Genomic DNA, 24,913 nt, shown 5'->3' with positions numbered 1-24,913 from the left:
GTAATTCAAGTCTCTCTCCAACACATTTCTGGCAAGTGTAATTTATTAAGCATTTTAATCTCAGCCATCATCAATAGTTGTCCAGGCTACAAAACTGTACATTAATAATTATCCAAAGGCAACCAAGTAGTTTTCACCCACTTTGAAATATAACATACTCACAATATAATTAATACCATTTTTTTACCCCATATTTTCCTTGGGGTTTTGTTTATCCAAGCCACTTACAACTGAATATATACTGTCTTCTTTCCTGTCCTAGGAAAAAGCAAAGTCTTTTGATAAGTTGGTCACAGAGCCATATTCTCTGAATTAATACTTGTAGTTTTACTGTGACGTTGATGTCAGTATTACTTAATAGGAATTCCTGGTTAAGAAAAAAATTAAGATAAAATCTGAATTTCAGCAAAGGTTCTTTATTATCACAGGTCATTTGCCTCCTCACAGAAAGCCACATTGTAATTACGGCACACTAATTACTGTACAGCAGCATCGGTACATCTCTTGAAACGACGTGACACAGTGGCATTCGCAAAGATGGCAAGATACTTTCAACAACCTGAATCAGTGCGAAGGCATGACAGGGTCATGGGGGAGGAAAGATTTTCTTAATCAAATTTCCAAGCTACTCAGTAAAATTTATGCATGTAAAACACACAAAAAACAGTAAGAGGGAGAGTATTCACTCGTACTTCAGTTCCACGAGGAATGAAGGTCATCTCACTAGACTGGCTCTTCCCATTTGACTATGTGGAGAAGAGGACCATCACCCTTCGCAAAGCAGGTTCAAGAGCTAAGGCCAGTCTAGCCATTCTGCACAAGACGGGCAGTGAGAAGCCTCTGGGGCAGCCGTGGAAGTGCTTCTCTAGCCCACTCTTTGGCATCTAGCCTTCTTGCTGATAGGAGGCAACTGTGCACAAAGCGGAGGGTACAAAAGAACCCCGCGTAACAACTCACCGTTTGCGTACTTACCACCGCAGAAAAACACTGCAAAAGCCAGAAAAATATCCAACTCCTCCTTTGCTCTGTGAAGAGCCGACCTTCCCTTCAGGTAGGCCTTATGCATCATATGCTAGAACTTGCACGCCTTGAAAGGCAGAACAGATTCTCTTCTGAGTAGTACTAAATACTGTGGCAGCAAATGTCACCGCCCCGTGTAACGTTTAATCCTAGTATACAACACTTCAGCTTGAAGTTTCACATGAACACAGTAATTAAGTGTCTGCATTAACCTCCCACCCAGTTATAATTAAATTCTAACAACCCATTGTATTTATATTTTTGTTAATTTCAATAAAAGCAAGCATAAAAGCTAACTTTAAAAACTCATGTCTTAGGTTAACAACAATGCTTTGAAAACTTTGACAAACTGTTTGTCCTGTAGCTTCAGGCTGCACATACAGCTAACAAAAATAAACATTGGAGCATTGCGGTCAAAACTAACCAGGCAATGTTAAAAGAAGTGTTTAAATACTCTAATTTAAAAAAAGAAAACTATAATAAGTCCAAATCTTTTTATTGTGCAATGAGCTTTGGATCAAGCCCCAAAACAAATTTTAAAAAGTACGGACAGCTAAGCATCTGTAGAGCTACAAGCTGCAGCAACCAGTGCAGTAAGTCAGTATTATGTTTCAAGCCCCATGTTTCAAGGCAGTGAGAAAAAGCTAAATGCGTAACAAAGAAATTGGATCTACGGGTTTTCCTTATTTTAGCCTTCTGTTCCTAAATTAGGCATGCAATTTCCATGTTTTCTAAACAAAACAGTTCCAGAACACACTATTAAAACCCTTGTAAATCTCCCACTTAGCTAGAGCAGCAAATAGTTCTGCCGTTGCAAGTAAAATGGAAGAAAGAGAGATTTTACATAGAAGCTACAAGAAGAAAGTTAGTGAATACTGATATTTGAATATATTCCATAGCTCTTCATTCCAGGTAACTCTTTTATAAAAATCAACTCCCAAGGCATCTTTGTCCTGCTACTAACCTCCTTTTCAAAGCACCTGTGCTTCTGCTCCCTTTATTTGCATCCTTCATTTCTATCTCTTTAAACACTCAGCCCAGTATCGGTGTCCATGGAATTTCTTATCTAAGATACTGAAAATCAAAGTAATTTGAAAAAACATCTTCCTCATTCAAGCTGTCAAAATCTGACGACTATGGTAATTATTTTTTCACATTTAGTTTGACTAGAACTCGGATTATAGTTTTTTAAAAACCCTAAACCTACAGAGCAGGTATTTTGTCATCTCACTAACAGGTTTTTAACCCTTTAATGTTCCTAAGGGATTAAAATTTGAGTTGCTATTATAGCTATATCTTTTATAACATTTATCAAAAAGTTACAATAAGGGATACAGTATACCTTTTAAGGTTAACAAAAGTTAACAAGCTGTAACATGAAGCATTTATGCTATTTGCTTGCATATTATTTGGACAATGTGTTTGCTCTCCATTTCAGTTTAGAAGGTACCATTTGTGACCTACTTCCAGGCTTTTCTCGGACAGTTTACATGCTATGCTTACATCCAAAATCATCTCCTTACTAGGATTTAGTTTTGTAACAGTTCTAAGTAAAATTTGGTCAATCTCTTTCCAAGACAGGGCTTTGTCAAGCCGCATGCCAAGTTCTGCAGCCTGCAAGTTGGATCCAGCTCATCCAGATAGCCTCTCTCACATGACTTAGGTCAAGGTTAGGTAACAAACCATCTGCTTAAGCAAGTCAGCATAACATGGTTCGCAACACTAACTACACAAGCTATTTCAGGCAAGATACACCAGCTCATAGACAAACACCCACCCCACCCTTTAATTTCCCTTGAAAAGTACAGAAAATGCTCCCTATAAGTGAGAATGGGAACTGGAAACAAGCCTGTCAGAATTGCCAGTCCGTATCTGTCCTGAAAAATCCCCATATGCATTAATTATCTAAATTCTTCACTAAACTGTTCACAAAGGCACAAAAAGGCAAAATAAAACCTTTCTGTGCTGAATTATTTAAGAATTTCTAGTCATCGTGTATTCCTCAGAACCAAATTCTAATTTATTAAAAAAAATAGCAAAATTAACATATTTTAATTTTATAATTAATGAACTTTAATTTATACAAACAATAGATTTTATTGCCTCTCCAATTAAAATATATTTGTTATCCTTAATAACACTCAGGTTAAATTAGTAACAGTTGAGTTACAAAACAAAAAAAACCAACAGAAAGCAACCTTCTGTTATGATTTTTTTTTTTTTGCATGTGAGAATCAAATATGCTGATGAAGGAACAACTGGGTTGCACTTTATTTTAAATATTCATAACATTACACCAGCATATAATCACAGCACATATTTAAAAAAATAGAAAAAGCAGACATTAAATTTCTGTGTATTGGATTTAAAACTTTTATCACGTGAAAAACTACATTCTGTATATTCCAAATATATTAGTGTGTAGGACTCAAAGATAAAAATATATACACAGAACATATTAGTAGCTCCACAAAATAAGGAAGTCACATAATTAAGCAGAGTACTCATAAACCAGCTGTACTTAAATACAAAGCTATGAAACTTTTTCAATTGGAGAATTGAGGATCAGTCCAGTAAGAAATGGTTTATTAAATATTTTAAGGTGATTCTCACTAGAATAATTCTTAACTTTTTAATTTAAGTGCTGCAAACTGACAAGAACAAAAATGGCACATTTCTAACAATACTGGTGAATTATAAAAAAAATAAAAAAGAAAGCATTTTCATGTAGATAGTGTTTAATCTTCTCTTATGAAAAAAATAAACAAACAGAAGCACTGCAAAGTATTAGCAGATAAACGAGTTAGGACGATGCTCAATGTTAAAAAAACCACAAGGAAAAAAAAATCAAACAATGAGCAACTTTTTATGTAGGGGGCAATTTTAAAATGAGACCACTCCTTTCATGAAAGGCACAAGGTCCATAAATTCTCCTTCATTTCTGTTGAGTTCTCTTTTAAGGAATGAAATTAATGTACATTGTGAGGGATTTTTGTGAAAAACTGATGGCTAAAACCAGTCTACTGAAGCCAATTTCTACATCTAAACCAGAAAAAAAAAAAATGAGGAGACAGGAATTATGTATCAAAACAGACAAACTTACAAAGTAGCAGTAGCAAACATGAGGTGAAATCTTTCAGCAGCAGGTTTATGCGTATTCTCTGAATTATGTCACAACCAAAGTTACAGAAATAAGATAACATATTCAATCTTACATAATGTTTTTGAGAAACTAAAATCTCAGCTATAATATACATGTATATAATAATTTTAAAAATTGTCTTACTTAATTACAAATTTTATATAGGGCCGGACTCTTTAGACAACTGTATTTGCATAAACTTCAGCTGTACAGAGTTCTACCGAAGTGAAGCAAAGTAATGATCACATAAATAAAGCTTTGCATTACTTAGGCTTTCCCAAATCAGGTCTATGAATTGAAGTTACAGAATATATATATTTGCCTTTCAATATTGGTTTTTACATACAAAAAAGTCACTTAAGGAAAACAATTTTTAAAATGTATGTAGAGTTTGACAGCAGAAAAATCTAAATCCTGCCATATGATTACAACCTGGAATTAACTAAATTTTTTACATTACATTACACGTATTTAAAGCAATAAAGCAGGAAATGTTTGAATGCACAGTGCTGTATATTTCACTAATACATAAAAATTTCCTGTCTTTTCATAATATTTGTACGACACAGAGGGCACGTATTAAGTGCTTCAGCACATTCCTTACAGGCAACTAGGTGACCACAGGGAATGAGGACGACTGATATGTCTTTAGCCATACAGATTTTACAAAGCTTTTCTTCCTGCAAGCGTCTTAACTTCTCTTCAGTACTGAGATCTAAGGAAAACAAACACGTAGAAAGAAGTTAACACACTTAGTACCATTGAATCTCTCTCTCTTTTTTTTTCCTTTACACACAAGGACAAGGTTTTCTTCATATGATTTAAAGGTCACACCTTTAAAAAGAAAAAAAAATTACAAGAGAGACGAAACCAAGCTCCAGCATGCAATCCTCTTTTCCCCCCCCCCCCGTCATCTCATTACATCTCCCAGGCCAACGCAAGCAGGGAATTCAGCTATCTATATTTGCAAGAGCTTGAAATATCTATAGAATTTAGGATATACATATTTCAATCAGGAACCATTCTTTTCACAGACTTCCCATTGACAGCTTTCCCAAAACTTGTATAGAAGGTAAAAGAAAGGCTCGCTGATACTGGTTAAGTAATTTGGATTTTTTTTTTTTCCAGAGAGTTTCCCCAATGAAAAGAAAGAGGATGCGATTTCCTTCTCTGCCTTTGTTTTCAAAATGCCTGTACTTCAAAAGCTTTAAAATTTGTAATACAGAAAGAATCAATTTTGCATTGTACGTTAGCTCTTTATTATTCCAGCATGCCCCATTTGAAAATGGAAACTTCAAAAGCCATCCCCTGCCACTTGGGGAAAGCTCTGCACAGCCAACCACAAAAATAATGTCCATCTTCATTGCAAGTTCTTTTTCCCCCATAATGTCTATTAAAAATCTTATTAAAAAGAGTAGGCTGGTAAGATCTTTGCCTATCATGCCAACCAGATGGTCTTTTCCCTCCCTATGAATTCACCCATATGCTTGTCTTAAACTACAAGTCTCCTGAGTTAGAAACCTTGGTTTTGGTCTATTTGCAGAGTGTACCACAATGGCTTTCTGAGCGTAACTTGCATGTCCCAGCATAGCTGGAACACAAATAATTGAAAAGAAACACCACCTAGAAGTACACTTTTTCTTATTGGCCAAGAAGGAAAATGCTTCTAATCCCATGCAAAATTTTATACTGAAAAATAATCAATCCCCTACTAAGATTTTTTCATTTTGAGTACCGAATATTTGACAGTATATTGCTGTGTCTATTTCATTTTGCCACCAGAGTCCCCACATTTATAGTTATTCTTGCTTTTTTTTTTTTCTTCTTTCAAATGTCATTGTCACAATCATTTTGGCTTTTTAGTTGGCATGTATAACCTCGCCCAGAAGCACACTAGACTATTATTTCAATATTATACACTTTTGAGGTATTAATACTACTTATTTTATAGATGATTATTTATAAATGCTGCTACACTCAAATATTTTAACACCTTCTTTGTTCAGCTTTTTTTTTAATGTCCAAAAATAAATCTCTTTAATTTTAAGTTACAATACTGTAACTTCACCTTACGTAAGACTTGGATCAGAAGGTAGAATAAACAGGTAACAATAAGATATATTTCATAGACTAAAGAGCCGATAGGAAAGTACACACAGAGGTTTTGTAATTGAATAAGCTCATCTTGCTCAACTGGGAATTCATTTGGTTCTTCTTCCCTTATATTTTCTTTTGGAGCACTTAAGTCTGCTACCAGATCCCCAACAGATGTGTGACTTTCTCCAGATATCTGCAATTTCTTTTCCATGGTGTTCCTAATCTCAGACAAACTGAAACCCATGTCTATGGCACTTTGTACCAAAGGATTCTGTAAGGGATCATCTAAAACAAGAAATTATAAACAAAACAACAAAACAACCCTGACAATTTAACAAGGATTAATCTGATTATCATACAGTATTTGCTGTAGTACTCTAAGACACCTTGGCAAATACCTAGCCAAAGGAACTATATTTACAATTTGAGAATTTTGCTGGTTGTAAAAACTTATTTCTGGTTCTTCTATTACATGTAAATGAGTAATTCCTTCTTTACTTAACAAGATGGTTCAAAGAGCAAAATTTAACTCAATTTTCACTCTCATAAGTGAGCAGTATGTGAGAGATTTCTAAAATAGGTTTTGTGTAACCACTCTTATTAGCAACAGCTATTATTCTCTGGGATGAAGCTGCTTGACTGTCTTCCTACTACCCCTTTAACTGTCTTGTCTTTTTATTGCTTGGTATTTGTGAAAAACATTCCAGGAATGCGTAATACTGGAACACATAACAACCTATTTAAGCTTTCTCGGCTTCCTAGTCCTTGCCATTTAACAGACCAACTCTTCCTGCCTCATGAAAAGCAACAATGTTTCATTTCAGTATTCTTTAACATTCATCCCACAGCACTACTACTTCCATACTTGATGCACACTTACTAGTGATAAAAATAACACTGCATCCTATATGTACTTCTTTCATGGTTTACATTCTTTACTTTGCAATATTTATCCAACCGTGATTAGATTTCCCCTAAGAGAAATAAAATTCATTCTGCAGTTGTTTAGAAGCAATGGAACAGTATCATCCAACAATTCGCCTGTCATGCTTTATTTTTAAAATTAACCATTTCCTTTATTATACATGCAAATATGGATATTCCAAAATAGGGGGGGTTGTTTGTTTTGGTTTTTTTTCTAGACAGATACCTTTAGGAAGTATTGTCCCTTCAGCAGCTTCTGTCTAAAAGTGAAATATAAACAGACAAAATTACAATTCTGGAGAAGGTATAAGGAAACCTATACAGTTACAAGACAGAAAATAGCTATTTGATCTCAGTTATTTTACTGACTAAAACTATTAAATCTGGTCTGAACAACTGCAAAGGGATCAGTATTTTGTTATGTCTTTCATATTGTTTTAAATTTTCATTTTAACCCATCTGTGCTATAATCACATGATTCATAGTCTATGGAAGAATTCTAAAATAACATCAGTTTTACTTTTTACTGATGGCATACAAGTTTAACAATGCTCTACCAACAAGAAAAGAAAAGTTATCTTCTACATTTGAATAAGGAAATTATTCATCATAAACTTTAGGTTCCCAGGCTATAAAAAAATAGCACTTGTTCAGTACCAAAATACACAACATATACAAGGTACCCCACCTGTGATCCATAACCCAACTAAGGAGAACTGCAAGATCTATAAACCCTGAATGATAGAACCAATATATACTTCGATGTCTTTCACTTTCTGCCAATGAAAGAAGCAGCAGGAGGACTAAATGATATGCAGATAATTAGAAGAGTAACTTCATATGAAAATTACGTTAAGATTGTTTTCTATTTTAACAAAATGATATTTGATTAATAAGCAAGACACTTACTGTTGAATCCCTACATCCATCTCTTAAGTGAACATTATTTATAAATTCTAGCCCCTTTTCCTTTCTCACAAATCTGCACCTATAAATGAAAATATTTAGTTATAACAAAACTGCATAAGCAGCAAACAAAAATTGACTACATAACTTTGGAAAGCTTCGATACATTTCCTACATCATACAGAATGCTTGCTTTTGAAATCTCTAAATGTTTAGTCAACATCAGTAACGTCATTTAAACATTTCTAAAAACATCTTAATCACTTCAGCAGTACTTATCTTTTTCACAGTTTTGGTGAAACGGAAAGCTAAAGAGTTGTTGGCCATGACAGCTGATGCCATAGGTTTATAAAAGTAATGACTCCAATAAAAAACAAACATTATATTAAAATGTTGGTTCTTTTAGTCTTTTGCAATCAAAGAAAAGCAGTCACTGGTCAGACAGGTGCCTTACGTGCTTTCTTTCACTATTTTCCAACCAGTCCTAGCCACTGGGCAGAGCTCTTCCCTACCAGAAGATTTAGGGAATGCCATAACTCCTCGACAGTAGTTCTCTAGCTTCAGCAGTTACTTCACCTTCATGGTGTCCTGTTCATGGACATAGACAGCACACTGTGAGACTGATACACTGCCACTGAAGTCGATGTGCAAACAAAAACTCCAATACAAGACAGTTAATGATCTGAGAGGAACTAATCAAATCTGACATAATTTAAACAATCTAAAACCAAATCAAACCCATATAAAGAGGAGTGAAATGTAGCACGAAAATGCGTCTTAACCATTCACTACACCAAGCCAAAAACTCAGAATGGCATCTCTTTCAAGTGGCAAAGACTACTAATTAAAAGCTGCCTACATGACTATTGAAAAAAGCATCAGCTAATGCATAAATACTAACTTCCACCTTCCAGAGCACCTTTCACCACAGAAGACAAATTTGGCAGCTAACGCATAAAAGACATTGATTTTATCAACGTTATACAAGTAACTAAGTCTTTGTACTTGGAGAGCTTTTATCTACCTGCAAGAAACAATGAGTCATATACTATTCTTCCTTTCCTCAAGACAGATTTTAGACAAAATTGGCAGTCTTTCTAAAAACTACTCCTGGGTCTGGAATCCTCAATCCTTTAAAATCATGCAGAAGTATGTTTTGAATTCAGTACCACTACTGACTTCTTCAGGTTTGTTTGCACCCTGACAGTTTAGTAATTTTGTATCCTGACATAAGTTACAAACTTTGGCATGTATAGGGCTATTAAATAACAAGTAGAATGTAGCTTGGATAATGAGAGGAAAAAAAAAAAATCAGATACATATTCACAAAAATTCACAATTCTGCTAGCTGAGACATCAATTAAGTCCAGATGCAGAAATCTTCTCTTCCCTTTAATAATTCCTACAAACAAGCTGACATACAAACAACACTGACTTAAAAGTAAAGTTACGCAGAAGGTACAATTTCAGGGCAACCTTTCAGAGTCATCACCTCTAATGAGTTGTGTCCTCAACCTCTTTAGATTTAGTTCTCTTTCCCACCCACTTTAGAAGAACTCCCTCCTACCTCTCAAAGACATTAGGTTAATGTCCTCTTTTGAGGCCTCCGATATAACATTAAAGCATATGTTGATGATTATACATCTAATAGCGGCACTACAGAAGGCAGAACAGATGGAACAACAAAAATAAGGACCCCCATGCAAAAAATTCCTTAAAATCTTTTCTACTTATTGAGAAAGAAAAATATAAACCATGGAAGATAACTGATATTCCTTTGGTGCCTACATGACAAAAATGAAGAAGGGAGTGGAGGAGGGCAACGAAAAAAAATTAAGTTATTTTCATAAATCTAAACAACATTAAGCCATAGTCAACCTTCTGAAATGTTTATTAGTATGCTCTGTCATTAAAACGTAATATACTGTAAATAAGACTCAGACATGCAACAAGAAAACAGTAAAAAATACCTTACCCAGGAAACCATTTGGCATGTTGATCCCACGGGTCTTCATTTTCCTTCCATTCTTGCAATCCTCCACCACACTGGAAACACACAACACGATCACCGTTACCTGAGGAAACATACCAGTATAAAGTTGCATACTTCTAGTAGGCATAAGAATAAGTTTTCAACTAAAATGTTACATTATTAAGAAAAAATATTTATTTTCTTAATTAGCAACTGTAACTAAAAAGAACTCAATTTTCAAGGAGGACATAATACATATGATTTGAAACAAGTGTTCAGGAGAGACTTGAGCTTAAAAAATACAAAATAAGAGTCACATGAAATATTCCTGAATTTTATTTTAGCAAGTAGTTATACAGATAAAAAGCAAAAGCTAAAAATAATCTATTATCAAATAGCTCAATCCACTGGTAAACAAGCCATGAAGCAGTCTACCACAAAGAATTAGGGATGGTTACGTCCCTTTTTGGTCCTTCATTTCACCATTAAGTTTAACGGGCCCTATACAGCAGTAGCATAACTGACTGAGATGTTAGGAGAAACTGCATTCTCTGTTCTCACACTATGCCTACTGTAATCAAAGACTGCGACAGAACTGCTTAGATACTGTGTTTACTGAAATAAGAGGAGGTATGGATAGATTTTTTCCTACAGAGCTAAATCATTCTCAGGCCACAGGAAACAAAGTTTTCACAGAAGTCACTTGAACAGCCATTTGGGTCTCATAAGCTGGTGCCCATGTAGTGCACCTCCACAACACAGATCTCACTTGGCTGTGAGAAGCTAGGTACTTTTAGGAATCCAGGAAGAAATCAATAAAAACAGTTCCACTGGGTACAAATACTGTCCATATATCACCCATACAACAATATAGCAAAGGTTTTATTTATGGCCACAAGTAAAACAAATGGAATGAGATTAAAAAGTTCTTCCCAGAGCTACTAAGAGAGAAGCCAATTAAGATGAGAGCAAGAAATTATCCCCGATAATCCCTTTTTCTTTGTGACCTAATAATAGCAACACTTTGCACTCATACAGCATCTCTCAGTGAAGAATTTCAAAGAGCTTTAATGGCACTGTGCAATTCAATCTAGTTGGGAAACCAATGCGCAAAGATGTTGAAGTCTTATCCAAGTCACACACTGCATGTCTAAGAGTAAAAGCTCTTCCACTGGAGTCGTTGTCTTCGTAACGCTTTTACAGTAGGTAGTAATGGTACTTGCTAGTTTCAGGTGTCTGAATGCTATGATAATGCAAACACGTGTTAACTAAATAAAATGGCACACAACCTGGATTGTCTTGTTCATAGGCTTCTGTACGGGCCACAAGCCCACTCCTTAGACCTAAGGTAGATATCTGGAGGACAGCACTTAATTTTTTAAAAAATATTAATTTCAATAATTATCATTGTGCAAGATGTATTATGAAGGTTTTAGCAGGCAAGGAAAACACACTTTGATGTTTTACTGCTAAAAATGAATTTATGACCAAGTTTATACTTTGCTATTAAAAATACTTGATATAACGTATATCATTTTACACAAGAACTATGAAAAGTAGTTTACAGATAAAGAAATTCTGGCAAATCATTCCATATTAAAATAACAAAATACTTATTTTTTCATAACAAGACACTCATCTTTTACAAAGAAATTTTATATATTAGCCATTTTAAGGTCTGGCTTACCTATGCTATAGAACCCAGCTTCAGCAAGTTGCTCCTTGTCAACAGGATATATCCAAGTTAAAAATGTTTGTAAACGCCTTCCATATTTTGCCATTGATGGATTCATTGGATGCTGTGCATTGTTCGGACCACTTCTCCCAAGCTCAGCAGGAATAGATTCACTTGGAACATTTCCAACATCCCGGCCCAGGACAAAAAAGCATTTGGGAAAATGCCTCTTGTGTTCTGACCAAGCTCTGTCACTGGGTTCCCACTTTTTCAATTTTCCACCACAACAAAAACATGTCACTTCATCACCAATACCTGTGTAATAGAATCCAGCATTAGCTAATTCCTTTGGTGTCAACTGGCTATCGAGGGGCCAGTTGTGAAAAGACTTTAATCTTGTCTCTTCGCTGCACATAGCAGAGTTTTTAGGATACAAATTATCTGACATATCCACAACCTGCCTAGTTCTCAAAAGGTAATCTGCCTCCACATCAGATGGGTCATCCAGAGTACATGGGAGAGCTGAATTGCTGGAACCGTTTTCAGTTCTATGCTGGTAGTTCTGGGCAAGAGGACATATGTTATTTTCCAGAAAAGTAGATTTAGTAATAAATTTGCAATTTGGGGAAAGCTTTTTGTGTCTCTCAACTGCAGAATCCCCAGGCACCCATCCTTCAATAGCTGTATGGCAACTGAAGCACTTCACTTTGTCACCTTCTCCAGTATAAACAAAGCCAGCTCGTGCTAGGGCTGATGCAGAAACTGGACAGCCAAGTGGAAATTCAACAAAAGTTCCTAGTCGGTAGTGTTCCTGTGCCCATTCCTGGTCACAGTCAGTGTCTGGAGTGGCACAAGCTCCCGAGTTATCTGGGCCATTACACGTCATCTCTTCATAAGTAGGGCTCTCCTTTCAGATTTCCTAAACAAAGAATAAATATTTTAATTTCACAGACAGAAGAATAGATCACACCCATATGCAAGCCTGGAAACTGCCTAAATTAAACTAGCCATCCTTATGTATTAAAATAATGCCTCTTCCTCTTCCCTCCCACTTCACCCTTGCCTGCCTCCCCTGCCATGCAGAGGCAAACACCAGAACATTAAAAACAAACAAACAAACAAATCTGTAAAGAAAGGCAGGAAGATCATCAAGTTTTATAGGCCAATAAAAATTTACCTGGAAAACACACAGGTTTATACATTTATAGCTTTAAAAGCATGTTCTACTTCTCAACAAACAAACACTGCAAGAATGAAATAAAATATTTAACAAAAGCTCTGGGCAAAACCCTGCCAACAGGCTTCTGAACCTGAAATACGAAGTTACCGAATTTAAAATACTGATCTAAGCCAGACCACATTTGCAAGATTTTACAGTCCAGTTCTGAAACACATCTATCTTTACTTTTCTCCGTACGAAGGCCATGAACACCCATTACAGATGGGCATCAACTCATAAAACCATAATCAAAAAGAAAAAAGCCTTTAGACTTGTGTTATATTGTAAAGACATACATCTCTGTTTTCCTTTTAGCAAAATATCTCATGAAATAAACTATCAGATGTTTCACTGGGGCATTTTACCGAAGTGCTGTGCTCTGCTTTTAAGATCAGTGTCTTGGACTACCCAGCACTAGCATTCATGCCCAGCACACTGCTCCCACTTTCCCATGCCCTGCCTACGCTATCAAAAGTACAACCTGCACCTCTGCTATCACCTCAGCTTTTCCCCCCTTCCCTCCCTGAAGTAATGTCATTCTCCTTACCACCTGTCCCACATTCCTATTCCTGCCTACACTTTTCCAGGGTGAGTACCGACTGCTAGTCCTGCCACACGCCCTTCTGGGCCAGAAGGCTGCTAAGAGCACTCAGACAAGCCCCTTCTTTCACGAGGATGAAAGCAAGCAACTCAATTCCCACAGGTGCTGTGCAAGAACCACAAACTGATACAGTCATCACTTTCTTCCCAAGATGGATGAAGTCAGAGCACAGTAAAAAGTCATCTCTTGTCCTGACAAGTGCAGGGATATTATTACTTAGAAAGTCTTGGGTAAAACACAAGCTGCTGCTGCTGGACATCTCAAACTTACTCCTTTATTAAGTGGTAAATTAAATTATTATGAGACTGCCAAATGGACTTCTTAGCACAAAGCAATAATAATTCAGCAATTAGCAAAAAGAAATGCATATAAGGAAGAACAGAATATGTATTTATTTGAACAAGTGTCCTCCTCCATTTTCTATTTGAATCCTGAAATGTATCTATCTCCAGTCCTCACCTTTATAAGGTAAGCCATCAGGCAAAAATTTAGCTTCTTCAACATGCTCCTTCCTCAACACCTGCATTAATATTGATGATACTTTCTATACGGTCAATGCAGATGTTACAATTATTATAATTGCTTATATAATACCTGATTTAGCTCCTACAGGAACAACAAAACCTTTTATAAAGTTCAGAAGGGGGAGGGGAAAATTAAAATTACTATGCATTGCAGGATCACTGCATCCTTTGCCAAGATGACAATTAACCTATACACAGGTTGAGAAAACATGACATTAGAGACCCAGCATGCTTGCTTCATGTAATCACGGATACAAGACTACTTCTGAGCACCAGCTTTAATTCCTTCAGTAAGTCAGTTTGTGACTAACGTAATGACACTAGAAATTATACTGTGGTTTTGTTTTAGCTTAACAAATTCAAAAATAGCTTCTGAATAAATTACATTGACTGACCTACAAATCTGACCTACATGCTTGTTTTGACTTTGAAGGGGGAAAAAAAAAAAAATACCAGTAATTACATGTAGTAATATGAAAGCTATCGCAATACATATATTTTTAATATACATATGTATATTACAAACAATCAATTTTTATAACAAGTTTAAAGTTCATGTTTATTTCCTTTTAAAAATCTTATTTTAAATCCTGTAGGACTGTTTCTGTAAAGATCTCAAGTGACCTTATGGGTCCATCATCATTACTACTACACTGCATTCATTAGAATAATTTGTATTACTCAAATACCATTAGCTGCATACAACTTCTCTTATCTGCATGCCTAAAAGACTTTCTACAAGGCAAACAAAGCCTACCTCACATCCTTCAGAGACTCTTCAAAATGTACGTTTAACAACAAAACAAATGCATAAGTTTTCAATGTTTGAGTAGCAGTTTATCTTCATTTCTATTTTACGTATATAGAAAAGAGTTCAGAAACAGTGAAAAAACTCATACTATTTAAGTTTTTACATAATAACTTTTTTTGTTTATATTTACTTTAAAATCAGAATAGAGCTTCTACATCCCTCTTTGATCGGTTGCATACAAAATAACTGCAGCAAATCAGAAATGATCTACTCAGCCATTCTCTGTAATTAGTCCTTAGTGAAATCAAGGGTAAAGACAGACCAAGGTTCAAGCCTGACACCCTCAAGAATTTACTAGAGACACAAAGATCACCCTTGGTCTGTGCTTTTTTGTTCCTTATGCTGTATGGGGTGACCACATACTACAATGATGGCTATGATACATGAAGTTAAAAAACAGTTAAGAGACAGAATTAATATGCCCCCACTTCTCGTAAACTACCTACATGTTCTAAGCACCACTTAACTGCTCCATTATCAGAACTCATCTTACAATCTGCCATTCTTAAAAAGAAAAGAAGTCTGATACAGCAGTATCATATGCATAAAGAATAAAAAATAGATTAATATATACCAGGGCATATATATAGACATAGATATAAAACTTCATTACAACATGAATGCATTGCTTACAGTAAGTCATTATTTTTCATAAGCTAAAGAAGATATTTTAGCAAAGCAATTTGAACAAATATTGTATCTTAAGTAAGGTCCAGATTCTCCAGAGCCCTCTGACAGGGATGACCTTCAAATCATACTTACGCTGCATGAGCGAGCCTGGGTCTTGCAGTACTTTTCTGGACTTTTTCACTAAAACTCTCTCCCTCCAACATCAGAAAATTTAAGAAACCTCATAACTTTTTTTGTAGTAAATAAGCTGAAAATTCTGAAAATTGTTATTTCATGCAATTGGCAAACATTTACTTTCTAGATAATTTCATTCCAAAGACCCCACTTCTTTTAAAGCAGGCTTAATTTTCAGAGTGCCTATAAACATACAAAGTTTAATTGTGCGTTTTCTCCTCTTCTCCCAAAATAACTTCTCACCTTTAAAAATAACGGCTGCAGAACTCAAAATATCACGTAGGTGGTACATCTCATCTATGATAGACTGTCCTAACAGAAATAACAGCATGAGTTTTAAACTATTATTTAAATCAGTTTGCATTAGTTTTACTCCACTTACTCTGTTGATCCTCTTGGTGTTTCCTGGAAAGATATGTGTGTGTTTTAATGACACTAAGGAACTGAGAAGGAAACACTTGAGCAAAGACACAAAGAGGGAAGGAAGAGGATCAAAGACTAAACTGAAATATTAGAAATCAGGATGGAGATGATATTCAATTAACTGAGATGTTCTTTTTCAGTTTCTATTGATTACTTTTAATTAACTGTGAATGCTAGGCAGAAATAAACGAACAGAACTACCTAAAATTCAGTATCTGTACCACCCTCAACTGCAATGGAAATCACAGGATAATGCCTTTCAGCTAGATCCAACAGTACTATCTGAGGCAGAAAAAAAATATCTCTATGTACTGTACTGGAAGTTCTAACAATTGAGGGAAAATATAATTGGAAATAAGCATTAGGATAAAACTAAAAAAACCCCTATACATAATGCATTCATCACTCTGAACACTGAGATTAGCGGCTTTATTCTTTCAAACAGTTTTTTCTACAGTGCTATAAATACTTCAATACTCCTTCTGTTAACACGGTGAATAAAAAAAATTATGCCCTCAGCATGGCAATAATCAAAATATCTGCCACATTTGGATTCTCTGGAGGTAAGCAATCTATCTCAATCCTCACAATCAAAACAGCATGAAAACCACATACCAAAAGAGCAGTAAGTACTGACAGAAGGTCCAATGACCACAGATCATTTCTTTAATATGAAGTAACTGTTTCAAATTATATCAACCACATTATTTAATCTCAATCTTTTGGAGCAGAAAGATTCAACCACCATTCTAGAAGCCTCTCAAAATCACATCTATATACTGCAATGACAGAAGCAGGACAAATCCCTCACAGGTATCTGCTAGCTTTAAGAACGCTCCATCCACATTACGAAGCCCTTTCCTTACGGCAGCCCCTCTAAACATAGTTGGTTTGCATTTCAGTATAATTTTATCTAAAAGACATTAACATATTTATTAAGCATTGAGGCAAACTCTTCGCCTGTGTAAGTACTGCTTTAAATACAACATTAGTACTACTTTAAATGCAACATCAAGTTCAATTATTTCTATTTCAAACAACTGTTAAAAGCAACTATTCAAAGTGTAAAATTAAAACTAGCTTAGGAATAGTATTTCTACACAGGTATTTTAACAGTTGCCTTACTGCAATTCGTTGGGAGTGATTTAGAACAATATCCTGTACCATAACAGCACTCAGACAGACATTAACTGCAGAAGAAAAATAACTGAAGGTAAATTTTTTAATGGTTTATGGCTAAGAAACATAAATTAATAAAAAGCAGCCAAGACGTGTACACAAGACTTTACAATACATACCAGCAGCAAACCTGAATTCAGAGAGCATACTTTATGTACACGGAAGTTAATTAAGCCTTTCTGCATAGATTTAATTAATCACACATGAATTAAAAGTAGAAGGTCCAGAAATGCTAAAGTTCATCTTCACTTATAAAACCCAGGAGATTTTTTAAACTATTATTGAAGCATTAAATATCTTCTTATATATGCAGTAAGTAAACAAAGCCTATTTTAGTCTGAAAGACTTCCAGAAGCTGAGCCAAGTTTAATCCTGCTTTTAAACATCTGAAGGTATTTGTCACAAGACACCTCCCACTTTCAAGCTAAAGTACCAATTTATATAGTCTATTGATTACAGTTCAGAAGAAAAAATAAAGACAAGAATTTATAGCAAAAATGTTAACTTATTCAAAATGCAAAACTCTACACTGTGGTTTTGCAAGCCAAACGTGTTCAATTCAGCTTTAAAAATATTAACAGGTATGATTTTATGCAAAAATACAACATCATCACATTACCTATATCTGAAATACTTCAAAGGAAAAGTACGGAACCCACTTTTCTCTTTCAAGTATATTTTATTAGACATGATTATTTCCATCCTTACTCCTAAAACAGATTGGCATTACAAGGAGTTATTTTTAATTCTTCCACATGACAAGCATGGCAGTAACCTCCAAGTCAGAAACCTACTTGCACAGCCTCATGTTCCTGACCAAAGGGTACATGAACACGGAGCTTCTACTGCTTGACATGCTGACTATGAGAGCAATGTTAGTGTTTACTGCTGACTGCATTTTGAAATGTGAGAGTAGTGCACCAAGCAAATAACAAACAGAACACACTGTACCAGCTGACACACAGATTATGCATGTCACTTCACTGAATTTCACTTTGTGCCTGCTCAGCTGCAATTAGATCAAGGAAGGTGAATGCTGCTAACTGAAAGCATACGTATAAAGATTAAAACCACAAGAAACATAGGATTTATTTAAACAGTGTTTACAAATCTTAGCATATTTACATCTAATTATTAATAGCCACTTTTAAAAAAATTCTGCTTAGATTTTTTTTATTTTATTGTATAAAGAGGGTATGTAGCTACACAACGCCTTTTGATTCAGCGCCAAAGCTTACATAAATCCATCAGCTCAGCTTCATTTGTCTGTTTTTCAAGCAGGTCCTACTTAGCTTCCCATCAAGGTTTATCATCATAGGAAGTCAGTCAGCTGCTCAAGGTTATAGTAGGCTATTAGATCCTCCTAATTCTTGAGTCCAGTCACAAAGACTCGTACACTCTCTCTATCTTAGAAATAAATATAACCAGGCCAACATACCATTTTGAGAATGATTTTCATATTGTATTTTGCTTCATGAAGAAGTCATATGGGTACGGAATAGAGCAATAAACAAGAACTATGGATTCATGGCAGTGCTCTCAGTAGATAAGAGTGGGACCAATTTCCATCTGCCAAGGGCAGAGAAAAAAAATAGTTTTTGTGAACTTGCAAGATAAATGTCTTCAGAAGAACTTTAGCTGTATGTATGAGAAGGAAGGAGTAAATACCAGCCGCTACAGAAAAAACTGGCATGCTGTAGCCTAAGTACATGGTCCTACACAGAGATGTCAAAAGTCAAACATAAGACATAATCAATTAGAGCCATTAATGAATGTATAAATCAGCATTATCCAAGTGACCAAGAAAGAGGAAGGACTAAAGGTCAGGAGAAAAACATTTTAGCTCTACCACACCTTGCTAAGTGTTTAGTACAAACTAAAGTGTGAAAGAGATGTTGGCACTTTTAATTTGGACACAGGAAAACCTATCTAAAGCAAAGATTTAGTTCCGACAGCTGCTGCCACTGAAATGAACTGCTTACAGATGACAATACCTAAAATAGGGGGGGACACACACATGGATGAATGCAAAAAAAAACCAAGAACCAAAAAAAACCAAAATCAACACAGAAAAAATCCTACCACACCCCAAACCTCAAGCATACTGAGAAAGACATGGAAAGAGACACTACAGGTAAAAGTAGAGAACACGAGAACCAAGACCAAGAGCACAAGACTTCAAATAACCCCCCACCCAAACAAAACAAAACTATAAAAAAGGAAGAAGCAATCCTGTGGGTCTCGAATTTCTCTGGCAGTTCCACTAAGATGAATGTTTTATTCATGGCATAAGCAGGAATATAATGAAATATTTTTTATGAAAGGCACTGTACTCCTGGAAATCATACAGAAGTCTGTGTATGATTTAGCTATCAATTTTTAATTACAAGGTCGCTTGAATTGTACCATTTAAGCTTATTGAGATTCTGTAAGTATTCTTTCAGGCAAATCATAGGGAAAGAATAATTTTTACATTTCTGGCTTCCCCCCGCACTTTGGAAAGTCAGCCCATTAGTTTTTCCATCCTGTTTCCATATCCCCTACCAATACCTTAATTTCCTTAATTGTTCTACTGTTCCCCCTGTTATAAAAGGCTTCTTAACACAACTCACTGTGAAAATACATTTCAAATTCAATACCACAACACTACCATACAGAGGGGAGGGGAAAAATAAATTTTTCAAAAGATTCTTCATTTTTATATTATACACTTACATTTTAGACGTACAATTCAAGTGGTATAAAATCTATGTTTTATATAATTTTTATGTTTTAACTTTAGGACATTTAATTCATTAACTCCTGTATTATTAACAGGAATTTGATTTAGCTTCAAGTTCTTCCTCAAGAAAGTGAGACTAAACTTCCAGAACTTTTCTGTCTAATAGACAACAGCTTGGAAGTTGTATTTAATACAATTTGAGATATAATTCCATACATTAAAGTCTACCAATACATTTTTGGGGGCTATGCAAGCTACGCAGTTCCTACCCTCCTAAAAGTAGAAATGATAACCTACTTTTGTCAACTATGAAGCAGATGAGGTCAATAAAAATAAATAAATAAAAGTTCAAATCTGTGATTATGAAGTGTATCACTATAGAAATGTAAGCCCTAAAAGTTGAGTTACTGCTCTTTTGGTTAAGAAACAAAAAATTATCCAGTCAATGGGGGTATATTAAGTAGAATACCCAATAGTAAAAAATGCCTAGCAACACCTGCAGTGCCCTGAGATGCATCTCCTTTCCTGAGTATGAGCTGTGCTCCAGTTTTTAGTGTTTCATCCTTTTACAAATGATTTAAACTTATAATCGATGAAAAAGAGGGCGTCTTTCATCAAGGAGACAATGATATGGAACTTTAGCTACAGCAACATGATTAATGCCACAGCAAAAATGCTGATTCTTCTGGATTCTAAAGAAAGAAGTTGTAAAACCACACAAGTAGAGACAGCCCATTGCCTTCTGCCTCGCCCACTGGCGAAGGTGTTCACTTCCACCCAGCTAATACTGCTGACCACGCCAGTGCCACTTAGTTCATTATTCCCATTCATTTAACTGCAGCCTGATGCTGAAGCAGCATCATGATACTTTCTGGTATCGCTAGCATGAATGTTTTGCCATTAAAGAATGAGGTGAATTTGTATATATATTTTTACATACAAATTCACACACAGAGATATGTGTGCATATATACACACACAACCCATCATCTTGTAAACTTGGAAATCTCTCTTGAATTATCCTCTATATTTCAATTTTAAGTTTGTCAGGAAATTGGGATGACTTGGAGATTAATTCTAATATCGTACCAAAAGTGAAATATGAAAGTTACACCTGTTGAAAACACTCTGCTTGCCTTTCTATTTAATAAAAAACTCTCTAAAACATAGAAGGGGAAGGACAATGAACTGCAAGATATGTGCAGCTTCATTTTACATTTTATATGATAGGAGTGACATTCAATTCAAGCTCTGCGGCATGCCTTCTTCAGTCTTAACATACATTCAACCTCCACGCATAGCTACTTTTTTTCATCTTCAAAAATCTTGCTCTTTCTGGAGCCTGACTTTCAGTCATCGTATTCAGAGTATTTTGGATTAGAACTCCGCAAGACAGACCACATGCTATGAAAAATAAAAAGCAGCAAAGGACTATACGTTTTTAATTCCTGAAACAAAAAAATGCAAAGGGTACTTACAATGGTTTTCCCCTAAGAAATTAGTATCCAATCAGACCAAGTTTAGTAATAGATTAATCAAAGCAGATACCGGCTTCATCTCTATTTTCCAGCAATCTTTAGAACAAATTCCAATATTTACATTCCTGTTGATAGAAAAAACAAAGGTTAAAAATTTTCCTTTTCACATAACCTTCAGCATAGTTTACGAAGGCACAACTCCAAAGCTATGATTAAAAAAAACCCCAACATTTTAAAATTCTATCCTTTGGCCAAGGAATCCAAATTAAAATATAAAGTTTAAAGAGTCTGAGGTCAGGGAAAGTCTGAAATTCAGATGTTTCACTGAAACTAGCAAGGGACATAAGACTGGGGAGACTCCAGAAGATCCAAAGAGGGCAAAACAAAATCCTGGAATTAAAAACTAGAGGGCAGCAAAAAGCAGAAAGACTGTAACAGCAGACAGAATAAAATCCAATCATCCAGCCTTCTTTTCTCTCTCCTAGGAAATTCTACATCTGATTACAAATTGGATTTTCTGAAACTCTTCAGCTCCCTGCAGCTGTCTCACCCACCCTGGGAGGATAGCAACAGACACAGAAGCACTATCACAGGTACATAGAGGCTTGAAATGAAATCCATCTTCATACTTCAAAAACCGAGATATGAACATACATTTTCTTACTGTTCTGATAACAAATGCAAGTCTGCCTCATATCAGTGGGAGCAGTCAAAAAACCCCACAACCAAACAACAACCCTCATCAGAATTCTTTCACTTTTGCTGCTGGTTACAAAGGGCGAGGTCAGAGGAGGTACAGAACAATCATTAACTTGTTCCTTTGCCCTTCTTGGCCAATGCTATAGGTGCCAAGTTTTCTACAGGAAGTAGTTGGGTGTTCTTTAACGGGCCTCAAAGAAACCTGCAAAGCAATTGAGTAGATAGCAAAACGAAGCACTTAAGAAAATGAAAATATCCAAATAAAAGCTTAATCAACAAATCCATGACATGAAAACTTGCTTTCTTAGAGAGAATACTTCACTGTTGTCTTCTCTGTTATGTGGTGATTTATTTCATGATAAACAAAGAGTTAATTAAGTTAATGTATATCCCACTACTCTTTGTTAAGGTATTAGATTAAAAAAAAAGTATTTGACAAAAAAAGTTATTTTTTTTCCCCCAGTTGGTTGCTTTTCCTTTCAAATTGGTCTACCATAAGATCCTGTACTTTCTAGCTGTTCATTTAAGAAACAAAATCTTCCCACTTAGCTATATGAATTACTAAAATCACAAGGTAAAATTGTAGCAATGAAGGGATAACGAAAGCAGTTCTGCAAAAATATCTAGGAGCAGTTTCAAGAACAAGTTTATAGTTTTTAACAGATGCAGATTAATAACACTTAAAATGGGCAGAAATTACCAAGACTAAAATCAGTTCTTACACCCATTTATAGGGCTTCTATCAGGAAGACAGGAGCATCAGAGAGACAGTAGTACAGAAACAGAAATACGCTGTTAAAGAGAAATATATCAGCATAAATACATAGCCATTGTGCAAAAGAGAACTGCTTGAACTGAAGTTGGAATTACAGCTGAAAAAAAATTATGAGTGAACTTCTTCCTGCAGAATTCTTCATACCTACTGCATTCTTACCGTAGAGAACCTGAACAAAACTGCATTTTTATTAACAAGCAGAAACGGCATTCTAGAAAGTGAGGATTCTATTAAAAAAAAAAGAAAAAAGAAAGAGTGGGCAAGGGGAGACAAACCAATATTCAAATATGTCAAAAGAACCAAAGACGACCACAAAAGTGCATATTAGCATAGCAAATTTTGCTTTTACTCATGTAAAGAGAACACAACATTAAATGTTCTATTCAGCGGAAAGTCGCTGCGGACCTTCAAGCTGGCAGCCAGGGCACGGATCGCAGACCCGCCCGGAGGGGCTGCCGGCTCCGGGACAGGCGGCAGGGTGACCCGGCGGGGCAGGCCCGGCCCGGCCCGGCCCGGCAGCGCCGGCAGCTCCCGGCGGAGGGGGCGCGCCCCGTTCCCACGGCAACGCCTCTCCCAGGCGGCGGGCGACCACCCCCGCCGCCGCCGCCTGGGAGAGACCGGGGCGGCGGCGTCCCCGCCAGCCCTCGGGACCCCCGGCACCATCCCCGTGAGGGGCGGGAGGGCTCCGGGCAGCGCGGAGGGATAGAGCCCCCTGCCCCGCGCGGGGAGCCCCGCCGAGCCGCCCGCGGCAGCGAGAGCGGGTAGCCGGGGAGCCCGTCCCGCCCACTGCCCCGGGGTACCGACGGCCACGTCCCGACAACTCACCACGCCGCGTCCCCCCCCTTGCCGGCACCGGCTGCGGGAGCCGCCAAGCAGCCAGCGCACGCCGAGAAAATGGCGGCTCCCGGCAGCCTCTCCGGCCCCTCTCCGCGGCTCGGAGGCGAGAAGGGAGCAGCGCCCCCTGGCGGGCTGGGGGCGGGCGCGCGGTAGGCCGGCGCCCGCCGGCGGAGGGCGGCACGGAGTGGCAGCAGGCGGGAAGCGCAGGGCGGGAGCGGCTGCCGCGGGGTCTCCTCGCTGCGGCGGGGCCTCCTTGCTGCAGCCGCCTCAGCCCCGTGCCTCAGCCGCCTCAGCTCCTTCTGCTTCTCCGTCTCCTCAGTGCTTCAGCTCCCACCGCGCCCCGGCTCTGCGCCGGCCTAGCTCGGCCGGAGGCTCCCTCTCCTCCCTCAGCATCTCGAGCAGCCCCTTCATTTCACACCGTCTCCAGATGGTGTCGGGTCCGGAGCGTGCTAATCCCAGCGCTCTCCTTGCTCTCACCCCTTGTTCCCGCAGCTACGGCTTGTGGTGACTTCAGTCTGTTAAACCCAGGGCAGTGCAATGCGGAGGGGGACTCCCAGCCGGCCTCTCCACGGCGGGTCTGCAGCCGGCAGGGCCCTGCGAAGTCTCACGGATGCTGTGGCCGGCCAGCTGACAAGGCCATCGATACTAATAAAGTCACAAGTTAGACCTAAGATGTGGTTCTTAAGAGCCACCTTGGCTGAATGCATGACAGTGCAGTTATTTATTCTGAAATGTATAGGCTTCTCTTAACTGGCTGCATAAGGGAACTGAGAAATCATCTACCAGATGCTGATCTTTTAAGTACTCACAGAAGACGTGAGATGCCTACCGGCAATACTTCTCAGTAGAGCTTGGGCTGTATTATGTTTCTTAATCTTTGCTTATAAATCATAGGGATATTAAAGCAAAGCAGGTAGTGCTACTTATTAATAAGTTTGCCAAGGACTGGCTTTTTTTTCCCCCTCAAATCTGAAGATTTGTGTTCTCACTAGCTATTATAAATTTCATGTATTTGGACTAGAATTTTCCAAATTAGGCAGAAACCTCAGGCTATTTTCTTTGGTAGTTGTAGCCAAAATCATCTAATAATTTTCAAGATTAAGAT

At 37.1% G+C, this 24,913-nt stretch overlaps 1 protein-coding gene across 3 annotated transcripts; it reads right to left on the bottom strand.

Moving 5' to 3' along the window:
• Window positions 1-396: 396 nt before the first annotated feature.
• Window positions 397-23,900, bottom strand: XIAP (X-linked inhibitor of apoptosis). Of its 3 annotated transcripts, none has more exons than XM_075512931.1 (7): window positions 23,797-23,900; window positions 21,498-21,622; window positions 11,749-12,655; window positions 10,065-10,164; window positions 8,093-8,171; window positions 7,410-7,443; window positions 397-4,877 (listed from the first exon to the last, which is right to left on the bottom strand). In XM_075512931.1, exons 3-7 carry the CDS (start codon window positions 12,620-12,622, stop codon window positions 4,684-4,686), a joined length of 1,281 nt encoding a protein of 426 aa, XP_075369046.1. In that variant the 5' UTR covers window positions 12,623-12,655; window positions 21,498-21,622; window positions 23,797-23,900; the 3' UTR covers window positions 397-4,683. The 3 variants fall into 3 exon arrangements, with proteins under 3 accessions (XP_075369046.1, XP_075369047.1, XP_075369048.1); XM_075512932.1 differs by lacking the exon at window positions 23,797-23,900 and adding an exon at window positions 23,131-23,149; XM_075512933.1 differs by lacking the exons at window positions 21,498-21,622; window positions 23,797-23,900 and adding an exon at window positions 6,320-6,544 and having other exon boundaries at window positions 11,749-12,646.
• Window positions 23,901-24,913: the final 1,013 nt, after the last annotated feature.

This window comes from Mycteria americana, chromosome 10, assembly GCF_035582795.1.
Source record: "Mycteria americana isolate JAX WOST 10 ecotype Jacksonville Zoo and Gardens chromosome 10, USCA_MyAme_1.0, whole genome shotgun sequence".
In the NCBI taxonomy this organism is placed as follows: domain Eukaryota; kingdom Metazoa; phylum Chordata; class Aves; order Ciconiiformes; family Ciconiidae; genus Mycteria; species Mycteria americana.
Note: the sequence above shows the minus strand (reverse complement) of the source record. Positions and strands in the feature narration are given on the sequence as shown.

Bases quoted from the DNA above. Each gene is read 5' to 3' on its own strand.
- XIAP (XM_075512933.1), bottom strand. From the start codon at position 12,622: ATGACGTGTAATGGCCCAGATAACTCGGGAGCTTGTGCCACTCCAGAC. The intron at 10,165-11,748 runs GTAAGCCAGACC...ATGTTTCCTCAG, and splicing joins AGCTGGGTTCTATAGCATAG to GTAACGGTGATCGTGTTGTG. The intron at 7,444-8,092 runs GTAAGTGTCTTG...TTTCACTTTTAG, and splicing joins ATGGATGTAGGGATTCAACA to ACAGAAGCTGCTGAAGGGAC.